The sequence below is a fragment of the Muntiacus reevesi genome, chromosome 1 (assembly GCF_963930625.1).
Source record: "Muntiacus reevesi chromosome 1, mMunRee1.1, whole genome shotgun sequence".
Classification (NCBI taxonomy): domain Eukaryota; kingdom Metazoa; phylum Chordata; class Mammalia; order Artiodactyla; family Cervidae; genus Muntiacus; species Muntiacus reevesi.
Window position 1 is genome coordinate 160456749 of NC_089249.1, and position 14068 is coordinate 160470816.

Below are 14068 nucleotides of genomic sequence, written 5' to 3' on the forward strand. Positions count from 1 at the left end.
GACTGGATGCCGTGATCTTTGTTTTTTGAATGTTGAGTTTTAAGTCAGCTTTTTCACTCTCCTCTTTCACCTTCAAGAGGCTATTTAGTTCTTCTTCACTTTCTACCATAAGGGTGGTGTCCTCTGCATATCTGAGGTTATTGATATTTTTCCCAGCAATCTTGATTCCAGCTTGTGCTTCATCCAGTCCAGCATTTCACATGATGTACTCTGCATATAAGTTAAGTGAGCGCGGTGACAATATTCAGCCTTGGCATACTCCTTTCCAATTTGGAACCAATCTGTTGTTCCGTGTCCGGTTCTAACTGTCAGCCACATAGTAAATGATAAATGGAAAGAATGAAATGATTCCATCTTGTGTTTGTCTCTGGAAGTGTTGGGGCCAGCTCCTCACTACCCCTTGCCCAGGCTCCCAGCACCTTGGAGAGAGAGGACACATCTCATTGTTTTTGCCTTTGTGTCTACACCCAGCCCTTGCCTGGTGAATAGTAGGTGCTTAATAGTATTGCTTTATGACCTGATGATGACAACAATATGACTTACCTTCCAGGATTAAAAAGGGTAAGATAAGGAAGTGTATTTAAAAACGTGTATAATAAAAAGCATAACCCTGGGTATGTTGCTCCTCTAAGAGACTTCTCACAGTGCATTGTTCATCATTTGCTTTTCTACTCTCTGGTTCATGTACTTCTCAGGCAGACCACATCTTATCTCTGAATCGCACTCCCACACCTGACCAGGGTCCTATACAGAGTAGATGCTCAGGTAGTTTAATTGGATGCAAACATCATACAGAAGTAAGGCATTGTGAAATTACTATTAGGGCTGGAAAAGAGGGCTGTTAAATACAAACCAGTTCTTCTTTCCTTCTTCGTGCTGCCTTTACACAAACAGACATCCAGCTGTTCCTTTAAAAAAAAAATTCTTCCAAAGGGAATGAGGAAATTGAGGGAGGGCAAAGGAGGAAGGGCAGAATAACAGGTTCATGATCCGAACAGCTGCCCCTAGAAGCTGGCACTTAGGGACATCTTCATGAGCTTTGGGTGGAATGAATGTGATCAACCTATAGCTTTGGGGTTCCCTCTCTGATCATTATCAGCTGAAAACGTGTAAAGTGTTTGGCCTACCCCAGGTGTACAGGCTGCAGAGTTTTGTCAGCTGGTACAGACTGGGGCTCCTCTTCCATGAATGGTCTGTTGAGAACAGTGCTTTGAGGTTCTGGGCTTGTCTGGGCAATATGGAAAGGTTAGAAGTAGCTAAGTGAGGTCCTTTTTGTTCTAACTCCCCAAAGGGTCTTCTATCAGAAGTTCCTCTTTTGCATCTTCCATGGAGAACATGCCAGGGTGTAAGGCTGTTGTTACAATAGTCGATGGTGGTGCTGAGGTAGGACCCCTGCAAAGTCATGTTCTGAGATTGGGCTTGTTCTTGATCTTGGAGAGGAAGCTTGGCTGATGGCCAGACAACGTTGGAGAGGTGTTTAGGATGGGTCCAATCTGCTGCATGCTGGCCCGCAGACATTTCAGAGGAGCTACCCCTCTTCATACAGAGCCAAGGCTGGCTTGTTCCCCCTCTCTGGGAGGGTGATTTTGAGTGTGAGCACTTAGGTTGGGCTCCATTTCCCCAGGGGTGAGGAAGCCAGTGGCAGGAAGAATTGAGCTGCAGCAGGGAAACCCAAAGGCCAAGTTTTAAGAGTATCTACTAGGAATGCTGACTCGATGCTGGTCAGAGCGGGAGCTGAAGCGCTTACTATTTTACAATAAATACTAATAAAATTCTAGATCTATAATAACATTTCAGATCTCTAAAACAAACCATGTGCTTGTAAAAAAGTGGAAAGAGATCAACTTTAAGCCATAAATTCTTGGTAATAGAGGGGTTTTTTTCTATTTATGTTTGATAGATATTTTTGTTTCCAGAGGAATGTCAACTCCTAATTTCATAATGTATCATGGGCTTAAGAAAATTGAATTTAATAAAAGCCAGAGATGAATGGCATCCTTAAAGGTCCCAACACTTGTCTTTATTAGCAGGACAAACTGCAGGTCTCCAAACACTGCTTCTCTCCAAATGAAAGTTTAAATGAAAAGTACAGTTGTGTCACAGGTTAAATTTCATTGTGGGCCCAGCTAACATTGTTAGTGAAGAGCTGGCTGTATTTGTTTCCTTAGACACCAGGGCTGCCAAACCCACCAGGCTATGGACGTCTTTCTGTTGGGGAAGTGTTTCTTCTACTTAGTGGCAGAGGAAGGATATCAGAAACGAGCCTCACTCAGATGAGCCCCACCTCAGAGTTAGAGCCTGGAAATATTGGGTATCTGGTTTTTCAAGGGGACCAGTGTGCACTGTGTGTGTGTGTGTGTGTGTGTGAGACCAGTGTGCACTTTGTGTGTGTGTGTGTGTGTGTGTGTGTGTGTGTGAGACCAGTGTGCACTTTGTGTGTGTGTGTGTGTGTGTGTGAGACCAGTGTGCACTTTGTGTGTGTGTGTGTGTGTGTGTGAGACCAGTGTGCACTTTGTGTGTGTGTGTGTGTGTGTGTGTGAGACCAGTGTGCACTTTGTGTGTGTGTGTGTGTGTGACCAGTGTGCACTGTGTGTGTGTGTGTGTGTGTGTGTGTGTGTTGTTTTTCAGAGCCAAGCTCTCCTCTCTGGCCTGCTTTGTGGTTCTCTGGGAGGAGAGTTTAAGCAGTTAGTTTAAGCAGTTAGTTTAAGCAGCAGCCGGGGCCTCCTCTCCGCCCCCACTCTGCCTCAGTCTTAGTTTTTCCACCCTTCCTGTCTCTAGGGGCTCCTGCCAGCTTCCCCATCCTTGGGGCAACCCAGGGAGCCAGAAGCTTTGAATTTCTCTGTCATGAAATCTGGCTGCCTTGGTTTGGTCTTCAGTCCTGCTATGATCTGTTGGATCAAGATGCTTGAAAAACGAATCCCATAGAGCAGGTGTGTTTGGTGGGGAGACACCAGGCTGCCTTGGAATATCAGGGAGACAGGCCATTTCTTCTTCCGTCTCCCCACTCATCCGTTTCCCGAATGCAGTCAGGTGTCAGCAGCTTCTCTGTTGTTTCTCTGGGCTGTCCCTGGAGAGAACCAATTTGCCTTGATGTTAGTGATGCTGGAAAGGTCCTCAGCAGAATGGGCGACCTGGGGAAAGGATGCCACTGGAGCTGACTGCGGGGGCCACTGATTGGGCAGAGCCCCCCTCCTGTCTCTGCAGTGGAGGCCTCTTTCACATGCTAATTTTACTTGGAGGGTTTTGCTTTTATTTATTTTTTTTATTATTTCCTATTTGTCTCTTCCAGATGTTTTCAGGGCAGTTTTTTTTTGTGTGTGTTGTAAACTAATTCCATTCATGTTTTAAAAATTTATGAAAGCGCTAATAAAAATGTCAAAGTGGTAAAAATGTTAGCTTTTCCTCTGCTTTGATTAAATTTTGCAAACTGTTTTTGAATATTAAAAAGCAATAATTTTTTTTATTCTCTCTCCTGGCTTCCCCTCGTCTCTCCAGCGCGTGCGTGTTCTCTCCGGCCCTCTCCCCACTCTCTGGCGTGTTCCTCCCTTCCCAGGAGCGATGTATGAGGCGGGCTGCACAGTCGGCATGCTGCAAGCCTGTTTGCACACCAGGACCTTGGTGCTGTGCATCTCTATTAAATAACGGAGACAAATTAATCTTAGAGACACCAAACAAATTGTCACTCCTCCTCGTTCTCTTCCATTACGTTCCAGCGGACTGGGAAGGGCTGGCTAAGCGATTGGATTGGGGGGGGGGGCGGTGCTGAGGGGTGAATGTGCTGCCTGAGAGAAAGGTGGGAGGCACTAGCTCTTAATATTCTTACTCAGGTTTCTCCTTCTCTTCAGTATCGTCTTTGGCTTCTTTGACTTTATTTATTGCTCATCTCTCTTTTTTTTTCTTTTTGTAAAAGCTAACGAAACTCATTGGCTCTGTTTAAACTTCATGCACAGAGATTTGTGCATTAGTGTGATGGCTGTTTATCTATGTGACTGGAGACTTAGGCCCCTTCCAGGGAAGGGACCCGGGTAGGAGGAAGGCGGTTCTCCTATTAGGGGCTGGAGTGAGCAGACCCCTGCTGGAGAACCAGGGGTGGAGGGAAACTGGGCCAGATGCTCCCACTGTCTCCTTTCCCTTCCCAGAGACAGTGGGGGTGGAGTGTGTCAGTTCCTGGAACCTGTGAGGATGTTAACAGTGGGAGGGTCAGGATTATAACTGAGCTGGCATCTTCTCACTCAAAGTCTTCAGTTTGACCTGGCAGGAGCTAATGAGTCCAAAACACTCACCCATTCTTGATTTGGAATTACTTGAGATAGTTAGTTTATTTTTATTTTTTTAGAAGGTTAGTTTAGAAAAAAGCAACTGATTCTTCCTTTTCTGTGCCTTTGCTGTTCCAGGAAATCATCGAGTTCCCCATCCTGAAGCTAAATGGCCGGACCATGGAGATTGAGTCTACCTTTCACATGTATGTCCAGCCCGTAGTCCATCCACAGCTTACTCCCTTCTGTACAGAGGTAAGGGCCCTGGCTAGCGGCAGGCGCTGCTGGGACAGGAGCTTGGGGATCATTGGTGCTCTATACTGGCTTCTTAGGGAAAGCATAGTTCTTCTCAGAGGTTAGGGCAGGTACACATTGGGCCCAGCAGTTGGCTTTTTACAAAGTCTGCCACTCCCCTTGGATCACTGTGGTCATCGGGGAGCCCAGGGAGAGTAGTGATTCACTCTTTCCAGCTTCCCTGACACTTTCCCTTCCTCGTCATCCCTACCTTTCCTGGTAACTAGGCACTTGGAGTCTAGGAGTGGGGTGGTGGCTCTGGGGTTCAGCTTCTTTTCAGTTCCATTTCCCCTTAGGGTCCTTGGCAGGAGGTGAAGATTTCAGCTACTTGGTTATATTCAGGCTTTCTTAGCTGTCTGGTGATGTTTTTCTGTGCTTGAATGAAGTGGTGCTCTGTGAAGCATTGATGGAATTTGTGGGAAGCACAGCGCTATCACTAAGGAAAGAGAAGGGCAGTCCAAGTGGGGTATGAGGACAGCCTGGCCAAGGCGGAGATGTCTTTATCCTTATCCTAGGCTGCTTCTGTACTTGGCCACCTTGCCAACAGTTTAGTGTGGCCCCATTTTATGGATTGTGAAACTGGGACTGAAATCTTGGTGCTTGCTGGGGGCTCAGTAGAGCCACTGGCAGAGAGGAGGTGCCCCGGAAGAGTTTGACTCTCAGGACGGTATGAAGAAGCCTTCTGTGCCTGCTTTTCCCTGTGGTGCATCATGTTACGTGCTCTATGCTGGGGTGGTGGAATCATGGGCCAAGTGTGTGTGGTAGCAGAGATCCTGGGAAAATGTGAAAGCGAGGAGATCAAACCAGTCAATCCTAAAGGAAATCAACCCTGAATATTCATTGGAAGGACTGATGCTGAAGCTGAAGCTCCAGGATTGGCCACCTGATGTGAAAAACTGACTCACTGGAAAGGAAGCTGATGCTGGGAAAAGATTGAGGGCAAGAGGAGAAGGGGGCAGCAGAGGATGAGATAGCATCACTAACTCAATGGACCTGAGTTTGAGCAAACTCTGGGAGATAGTTAAGGATGGGGAAGCCCGGCGTGCTGCAGTTCATGGGGTTGCAAGGAGTCGGACATGATTTTGCAACTGAACAGCTAGCATTTGGGGTGAGAGTACGTTAGAGACTTTGTGCTGTCGTCCAGGGACCTGCTTTCTCTATATGAGTGAATCAGGAGGACAGAAGTTCTTGAGTAACCAAACAGTCCCTTTGGTGTGGAGGGGTTGGGGAAGTGCCTACCTGTGCTGGTTAGGGAGCTCAGTGGTCTCTGATACTGACTTAGCCCAGATATGGGGTCTTGAGCTCCTGGCCTTGATGCCAGTGCCCCAGGTGGGCCTTTTGTTGTAGGCATCCATCTGCCAAGGTGTCTAGTCTGTCAAGCCTTTTGTTGTTCCAACCAATGATGATGAGGCTTACACTGGGGACAACTTTTTTCCCCTCATTCCCCTGGGAGTTACCTGTACCACTAGGGGGCGCTAATCTGTCCTGTTTCCCCCTTTGGGGAAAAAATCGTCATTTTAATGATAATGATGAAAATCTCCTTCCTTATGGGAAGGGAAGGGAAGGGAAGACTTTCCTGAAACTAGCCAGGTTCTTGAGCCCTCCACTGGCCTGAAAGTGTAGTGTCCTCTTTTCTTTTTCTTCCTCCTCTCTGTGTGAGGCCTCCCCCTTGGGGCCTCCAGTTCCAGCTCACTGCCTGACATCGACAGGCAGGCCTAAATTGGGGGAAGCTCGTACTTGTTTAGGGATGGAAAGGAGCATTGCTCGAGCTCAGCTCTGGGCAGGAGTGGACGCTTGAGGATATTGGGAAACGGGTGTTTTTCAGAACAAAGTTGCTACTGCTTCTCTTTTGAGGGAGGGGAGAAGGGATTGCAAGACTTTGATGAGAGATGTTTCTTTTTTCTGGAAAGTCTCACCAAAGGACACGCATACATAATTTGGAGGGTAGTAGGCTTGGTGGCATGGGATCCTCCTTATGAAGCCTGCTCTGAAGTGAGGCTGTGACTGTGCTGTAGGTGTGGATTCTGCCATCCTCTCTCAGGCTCCCAGAGCTCAGAACTCTCCCTGGCCTGGTCCCTGACTTTTCATTCAGCCTTCGATCTCCCTGCTTCACCTCCCCCTCACTTTCCTCAGTCCGCCTCTATATGTCATGGTCCTTCTGCCTGGGTGCCTCGCTTGCCCTCCTGCTTGTCCTCCAGCACTCTGCTCAGGGTCACCTTCTCTGGGAAGCCTTCACTGAGCCCAGCTGGGCCGTGCTCAACCCGGCATAGTGTAGTCAGATACATTATACTGCAGTCATTTATCCACCCCCCCACTAGACTGTGAGCTCCTTGATGGCAGAAACTAGATGTGATCCCTGTCGGTCCTATCCTTAGGCCCTGACACCAAGTAAAAATCCATGTTCCTCAAGTGACTGGTGTCAAGGAGTTTTTCCACCACAGCCTGCCTCCCCCAAGACTAGCTGTACTGCTCACTGCTCTTTTGAGTAAGTAACGTCTTCTTTGGAAAACCTCAGGTCATCTAGATATCGCCCTGTCTTCATACTAGATGGATTGTAATGCCAAGGGAGACATGGACACAGGATGGGGCTGTCCTTCTGAGACCTCATCCAGTCTGGCAGTATGTGCCTTTGTGTACATGGGCGGAGATCATTCCAACCACAAGGAATCTTTCATTGGAAAGGGTGAAGAACAACCCCAAACCTCCAGATTTTTCTAAGCAGGTCCTCTGGGAGGATTTTCTCTCTTGCACCAGAAGATTTTTTTAAGAACCCTGGCCAAGTGTGTGCATGCGCGAGCACATGCTTGTATTAGGAGAGAGACAGGCTCAGTGCTGGGCAGTTGGAAGAGGGGTTCTGCCTTGAGTGAATCTGCAGCCTGCATGCAGACACTCTTACTGCTCTGAGGGATGAACATGTCATTAGCCTTCTTGAGGTCCTTTCTTAGTCCCAGTTGATAGGCTGCCTGGAGATGTTCTGACAGAAACAGGATGGGGGTGTGTTTTCTTCCTTCCCAAGCCTGTCCCTACCACCTCTAGAATCTACTCCAACTCATTATGTCTCTGCCTCTAGCAGCTGGGCTGCTGCACAGTCCCTGGCCATGTGCAGTCCTTTTTGTTATTGTTGTCACTGTGGAGGAAAAAAAAAAACAAACTAGGAAAAAATACCCATTTTGCTAAATGCCAGTAAAGGGCTTTGTCTTGCACCTGTACTTGTAAAGGGTGAGATTTATTGGCCTCTTTGTCTGAGGAGAAAGAGTGGGTCTGATTATCAGATTGCACACCAGAGACAAGTGCTTATGTAATCAACAAACTGTCTTGGTGTCAGAATACGATTGTGCTGGAGATAAACTGTGAAGGGAGAAAGCATTGGATGCTGACATGCTATTGGCAGCAAGCGTCCAGGGCTGCTTCCTGTAGTTGCCCGTGTTTACGAACGAGGAAGCCCTCTCGTCCCCAGACAGAGCTCTGGTGTGGGTAGGGGATCTCAGTCACCAGTCATGTTATCAGTCAGGGTCAGAAGCCCCTCGCCTTGTGGTTTCTGAGTCTGGGGAAGCGGGAGTTAATCTGTAATCCCTCAGTGAAAGGAGCCATGGAGCACACATTAATCCTTCCTCTCACCTCTCCTGCTTTAAGTGGTTAAGGTCTCTGAGCTCTGTTTAGCCTGTGAGCCCTGGTTCTCAGCTTAATAAATACTTGGCTTTGCTCTAGTACCTTTCATTGTGAGGATGTGAAAGCTTTTTACAAACATATATTAACCCAAGTGGGAATGGGCTTAAACAGCAGCATGAAAGATTTAGGTTAGGCCTATGGTATAACTTCCCAGTATATATTTTATTATATTTTCTCTCTTCCTCACAGTTTCTGGTATGTCTTATAGGTTGTTGGTATCAGGTACGGGGAATGACTTCTTGAATTTCACCCTCCACCATCTTCATCGAGTGCCTTGACAGAGCTGATCAGATGTGGTCCATTGTTGGACGCATTAATATAGGGGAGCGAGGCCCATTCCTGAAACGATCTCAAGCCCCTGTGTCTCTGGGGGTTGAGTTCAAGTCCCGTAGCTGTAAGCTGTAAGCCATGCCTTGGACCACAGGTGGTTTGGGAAGCATGGGGAGAGTGAGGAAGCCAAGCTCGCTAGGCTTCTCCCAGGCTGATGATTCTGGGATTGCTGACCATTGCGGGGGATTGTGAGAAAGCCCCAGAATCCTGGAGGCCATCTGCACCCCCGCGTTGGTCTCCTGTGTAAGAGGGATTTTCTGAAAGCTCTTCAGAGTTCATCTGAGTGACCCTTGGTGGGAGCCCAGAGGAGGAGACCTAACCTTGCCCCAGGAAACTCAGACTGGACACGAGCCTGTGCGCAGACCCTGGGGCTTTCCCTGACAAGTGGCTGTGCGCCCTCTTTTCCAGGATTGTCCTGATCCAAAGCCCCAGCGCCAGGCTTAGGGATGGACTCGGCCCTAGGAGAACCTAGCAGGAGAGAAGCTGGGCGAGAAAGGGCAGTAGTGGGTGCAACCAGTCATCTGGCTGTGGGACCTGGAGTCGGCAACAGGCCTCCGCCAGACCCTGCTGAGACAAAACACAGGGCTCTGCCTGCTCCGTGTGGCTCTGGTGCCGACTGGACTGAGCCAGGACTGGGCTGCCAGGAAGCACTCAGATTCCACAATGGCAGGGTTGCCATGCTTTTCTTCGCTGCGGGATCCCTTCTTGCTTGAGTGGGGCCCCGCCTCTGCAGCAATAGATGCTGACTGAATGAAAGACTGTCTCGGCACTCCACGAGGAAAGCTGCAAATCTGGGGCCCTTCCCCATCCCCACCTGCACCCTCAGGGGCCACCTTTTCTTCTCTTTGGCTCAGGCCCTCCCTCTGCTGGGCAGTTCTTTGGTCTTCCGAGCAAGGAAAGGGTGTGGAAGTGCCAGCCGGGTGGGCATGCTGTGGGTTAAAGCCTCGCGAAACAACAGTGTAGTTAATCTTTCTAATTTATTTTCCTTTTAGACCATGGGAAGTCTGTAGGCAGCAGCTGTTACCCAATTAAAATACAGATTAATATAAAAACAGTTTCTGGAATATAAAATAGAGTGGCTGTGTCCTTACACTTCCTTAAAATACCACCTAATAATGACTTGATGAACTACAGAAACCCACCTAGAGGAACTCAGCGTTCTTAAAATGAAAATTTCTTCCCTAAAAGGTGTGTATTACCATTCCGTGTAAGTCGCTATGAGAAAATAACCTTACCTCTTAGAGCCAGCGGTTTCTGTGAGTTGGGTATTTGGTATTCATTACACATAATTATAGTTTAATTGGAGTTTAATCCCCACCCCCCACACTTAAAAAAAAAGAGAAGTTTCTAAGCAGGCCTGAGATGCTACTCTGTGTGGAAGTGGCTGGGGGCATGCCGGCCACGGTGATTTCCAGCTGGGTCCATGTCTGTGCAGGGGCCTCCTGCCGCAGGCCCTGCAGGCAGCCTCTCTAGTCTGCACTTGCGGGATATTTTCCACTTCAAAATAAAGCAGACCAAAGCACCAAGCTGGTTTGAACCTAGGCCTGACCTGGGTGGAACAGAGGCCCTTGAGTGAGAAGTCCTGTAGACTGGGTTTGAAGGCTTTTTCCTCTGCTGAAGGTGCCGGTTTCCTGCTTGGCCAGCCAGTATCGAAGGCCCAGGTATGCAGGGTGAAGGGTGGATGCCTGGGGGGCACCATTGCCCTTCACTGGTGCAGAGGGGGAAGTGCTGGACACTGAGGCTCAGAGAAAGGGGGCCTTGGAACTAGAGGTGCTGGTCCCATGTGGGGGCATTCCCTGAGTTCTTCAGGAACTCCTAAGGAGCCTGGAGGTGAATTTACTTGGGCTTCCCGGGTAGCTCAACTGCTAAAGAATCAGCATGCAATGCAGGAGACCCTGGTTCGATCCCTGGGTTGGAAAGATCCCTCAGCCTACATGAAAACTAAAGCCTTGATAGCTTCCCTGGTGGCTCAGATGGTAAAGAATCTGTCTGCAATGTGGGAGACCTGGGTTTGATCCCTGGGTTGGGACGATTCCCTGGAGGAGGGCATGGCAGCCCACTTCATTATTCTTGCCTGGAGAATCCCCATGGACAGAGGAGCCTGGAGGACTTCTAGCACAGTAATTCGGGAGGGGTTATTGTACCTACTGAATATAAAAGATGTGTAAAATCAGATTTTCTGCAAAATGAAAGCTGAAAACAGATCTGAGACCCAGCCCGTCCTCCCTACGTGGATATGCATCCCCATCTTGGGGCAGGAAGTTGTGGGGGAACGTGATCCCCAAGGCTTCTGTCAGGTTTGGAGCCTACAGCTGTGCAGGTCAGAGGCTTTACTGTAGAAGATGGAAAACAGAAAAGATTCCAGTCCAGCTTTGAATCCCTGCGTCCCCGATTTCCACCCATAGGCTATTTCTCTTTCCTTTCAGCTCACCGGGATTATTCAAGCCATGGTGGATGGTCAGCCAAGCCTGCAGCAAGTGCTGGAGGTAGGTTGAGTGACCTTTAATTCGTGACCTCTGACCCCTTCCTGCCGCCTTCCTCTCCCTCCCCTCCTGAGAACGTAGCCGTGTAATTTGACTATGATTATGGCTTGATTAGAATAACATTTGCTGTCACATCAGTGACATGCTGTTGAGAGTATTGAACCATTGATCTGTCATCTCCAGCTGTTCCCGTCAGGGTTACTGACAAGATGTCCACGTGCCCCCGGGAGTCGGTGGAGGCCCCGCCTGCTCGCAGCCCAAGGCTGTTGCTGGCCGTTGGCTCCGGTGACTCGGGCAGCCTGCGCCGGGCGGCTGGGAACAGGGGAGCCGAGCTGCAGCACTGCGGGCGGCCCCGGGGACTGGAGGTGTTTTTGTTTAGCTTTAGTGTTGGCTTCTTGTGGCATGTGAGCACTTCATTAACTCACCCAGAACTCCCCATTGATGGCTTTTGTTTGCTGTCAGCTCCTCCAGGAGGTGCGGCCGGCCTGCCTGCCCCACTGCAGCTTGCCGCTGGATGCGTTGTGCCTGTCAGGGGTGCGGAGGCTGCACTGGGTAATGATTCCTAATCAGAATAATTACAACAATTGCCTATGTGAGGAAAATCAAATTAAAGGCTTTAGAACCCTTGGCAGAGACCACACTTCTGGGATGTTCTCCTCGGGGAGCTGGAAAAGGTTAAGATGCTGCTTCTTGTGCTCCAGCCTGAGGGAATCGGGAAGCTGTGCTCGGCCTCAGCTCATCTCCCACCCCCGCTGGCCTGGGGTTTTCAGAGAGGAAGAGAGCCGCCCCCCCCCCCCCAAACTTCTTCTCTAGGGGGAGGGAAGAGAAAGCCTGTGGATCGCATTAGATGCTTTATTTATCCTTAAGAGCAATAAGCCCAAAGCTCTGCCCCGATCACAGGGGCAAGCCGAGTGTCTGGGAGGATAGCAGAGCACACCTTCCCTGGAAGGAGTCCACCTGGAGGAAGTAGGGTGGTGATGGGAGAGGGAGGAAGATCTGCTTGAACCCAGAGGGACTGTCCCTTGGGGGAGAGAAATGCAGACTGAGTTTCCTTGGGCTCTTCAGGGTGGAACTAGGGCCATAGAGACAGATCTAGGCTCACCCAGTGGCCGAACGTGTTCCCGGTCCCAGGGAGCATACAGGCCCAGGCTCTGTGGCTGGTCAGGCTCTTGAAGGATTGGGAGAAGATGAGCTCTGAGGTGTCTCCCAGCCCCACTGACCCTCTTCTTGGGTGGGGAGATTCACCCCTATGACTAAGGGGTATCCTCAGCCTGGACCGCTCTCTCCAAGACCAGACCCAAGGAGAAAGAGGGGACCCTTCCATCCCTATCTTCCAGCCAGCTTCCCAGAGCTAGGCCAGGGGACAGGCAGCTTTTCCCTGGAGTGTCTCTGGCTGGGATCTTGGGAGGAAGATGCTTTCTCTGGGCCAGCACCAAACCAGGGCTCTCGAGGTTATGGAGTTTTCTCCCAAGAGGTGCTGCTTGAGGGGGAGATTGGTCTTCAGGAAGCTTTCTCCTGCTGACCCCGAGCCAACCCTGAAGCAGGGTGCTCAAAGGAGTCTGAGTCTCACTCAGTCTCAGTGTACTTTGTGGGTGAAGAGGGGAGATTGCTGGCATTGAGGGAGTCTTGGGAGGGGTTGAGGAGACTAGACTGGGCTTTTTCCCATGAGCCCTGAGCTGGTTAAAGAGCTGAGGAGCTAGTTCTCACCCTAACCAAGGCCCTGAGCAGATGTCCGGCTGGGTGTTCGTTCAACATATTTGTTCTTAGCCGGTCTCGGATTGGGCTTCTCTACACCTTCAGTAGCCGGGAAGGCTGGCTACTGCGGGTTGTGGTGGTGGTCCCTCCAGCCACCTCTCCATTCAAACAGAGAAGGGAAGGAGAAGGACAGGCCTGATTCCAAACACATGACTTGCCTGGACAGCCTCATAGCAGAAGCTTCTCACTGAATACCTGCTGCATGAGTGAATGGCCTTGGCCCTAAGCTTCCGAGGAGCAGTGAGTGCTTCCCATGGTAGAGGCCTGGTCTTGCTGGGAGTTGCCTCCTGACAGTCCTGTCCTGTCCTGCTCTCTTTTCCAGGACCACTGTGCAGGAGTTGGGGCGTTGGGGAGCCCCCTAGCAGGTGGGGCACTTACCTTGGGGATTTAAGGCCAGTGAACCGGAGCGAGATTAGCTGACTTAGGGAGCTCCAGGTTTGCCTTACCTCTTTTCTTATGTAATGTCTACCTAATTTTCTTTAGGTGACCCTAGGAAAGGATGCATGTGTGCATGCATGTGTGTGTGTGCGTGTGTGTCTGTGCAAGGGCTGGGGCCAGAGTGGCCCGGGAGACACACATTCAGCAGTGGAAGGTCCAGAATTTAGCTGCTGGGGAGACCCTTTCCCTGAAGAGGATGCTCTGGGGTGCAGACTGTGAAGAGGGTTGCAGAGTCTGGCCCTGATGTCCCAGGAGGTAGAGCTGCCGCAGCCATGAAACTGGATGGGACCCTTGACCCCGCTCCAGGACTCCTTCAGCTGGGCCAGACCTCTAGAACCTCTGAGGATCCAGGAAGCCCAGGGTTATCATGGGCTGTCCATTATCTGCTGGGTACACAAGGCCTTCACAGTCTGGCCTCACCTCATCCCCCCGCCTCAGTTCCTGCCCTTCCTTTAGTCGCTGCAGAACTCCAGTCACATTACTTCTTAGTCATGTCTCAATCAAGAGATCAAGAAGGGACTGTCCTGGGTTAGGGATCAGGACAGTGACTGAGACACCTGAGAGCCCCGCCTTCATGGTGCCGATAGTCCGGTGGGAAAGGCAGACGTTACACAGACAGTTGCTTCTCAGATGTGGAATGTCTGTGCCTTCGCTTCCTGTCCTATGTTCCAAGCTGTCAGGCACACTCAGCCACCCAGCCGTTAGTTCAGCCATCTTTATGCAGCCTTTCTGATGCCTTTCTCTGTGAAAGGTGGGGCTGGCCTCTGCCTCTTCTTGGTCCAGTGGCATCCTGAGTGCTTCTCCATTGATGCCTCTGTTATACTGTATTAAGATGATCTGTCT

The 14068-nt window shown here is 50.0% G+C and overlaps 1 protein-coding gene across 8 annotated transcripts in view; it reads left to right on the forward strand.

The window, feature by feature from the left end:
* The window catches only part of ERI3 (ERI1 exoribonuclease family member 3), a 128777-nt gene that overhangs the window by 28700 nt on the left and 86009 nt on the right, over positions 1–14068 (forward strand). For 7 of the 8 annotated variants that reach the window (XM_065914494.1, XM_065914518.1, XM_065914473.1 and 4 more), the window contains 2 exons: positions 4395–4511; positions 10976–11035. In XM_065914494.1, coding sequence (XP_065770566.1) covers positions 4395–4511; positions 10976–11035 — 177 coding nt within the window. Of the gene's footprint in view, positions 1–4394; positions 4512–9541; positions 9738–10975; positions 11036–14068 lie in introns of those variants that run through there. The other variant, XM_065914525.1, reaches the window with a different exon arrangement.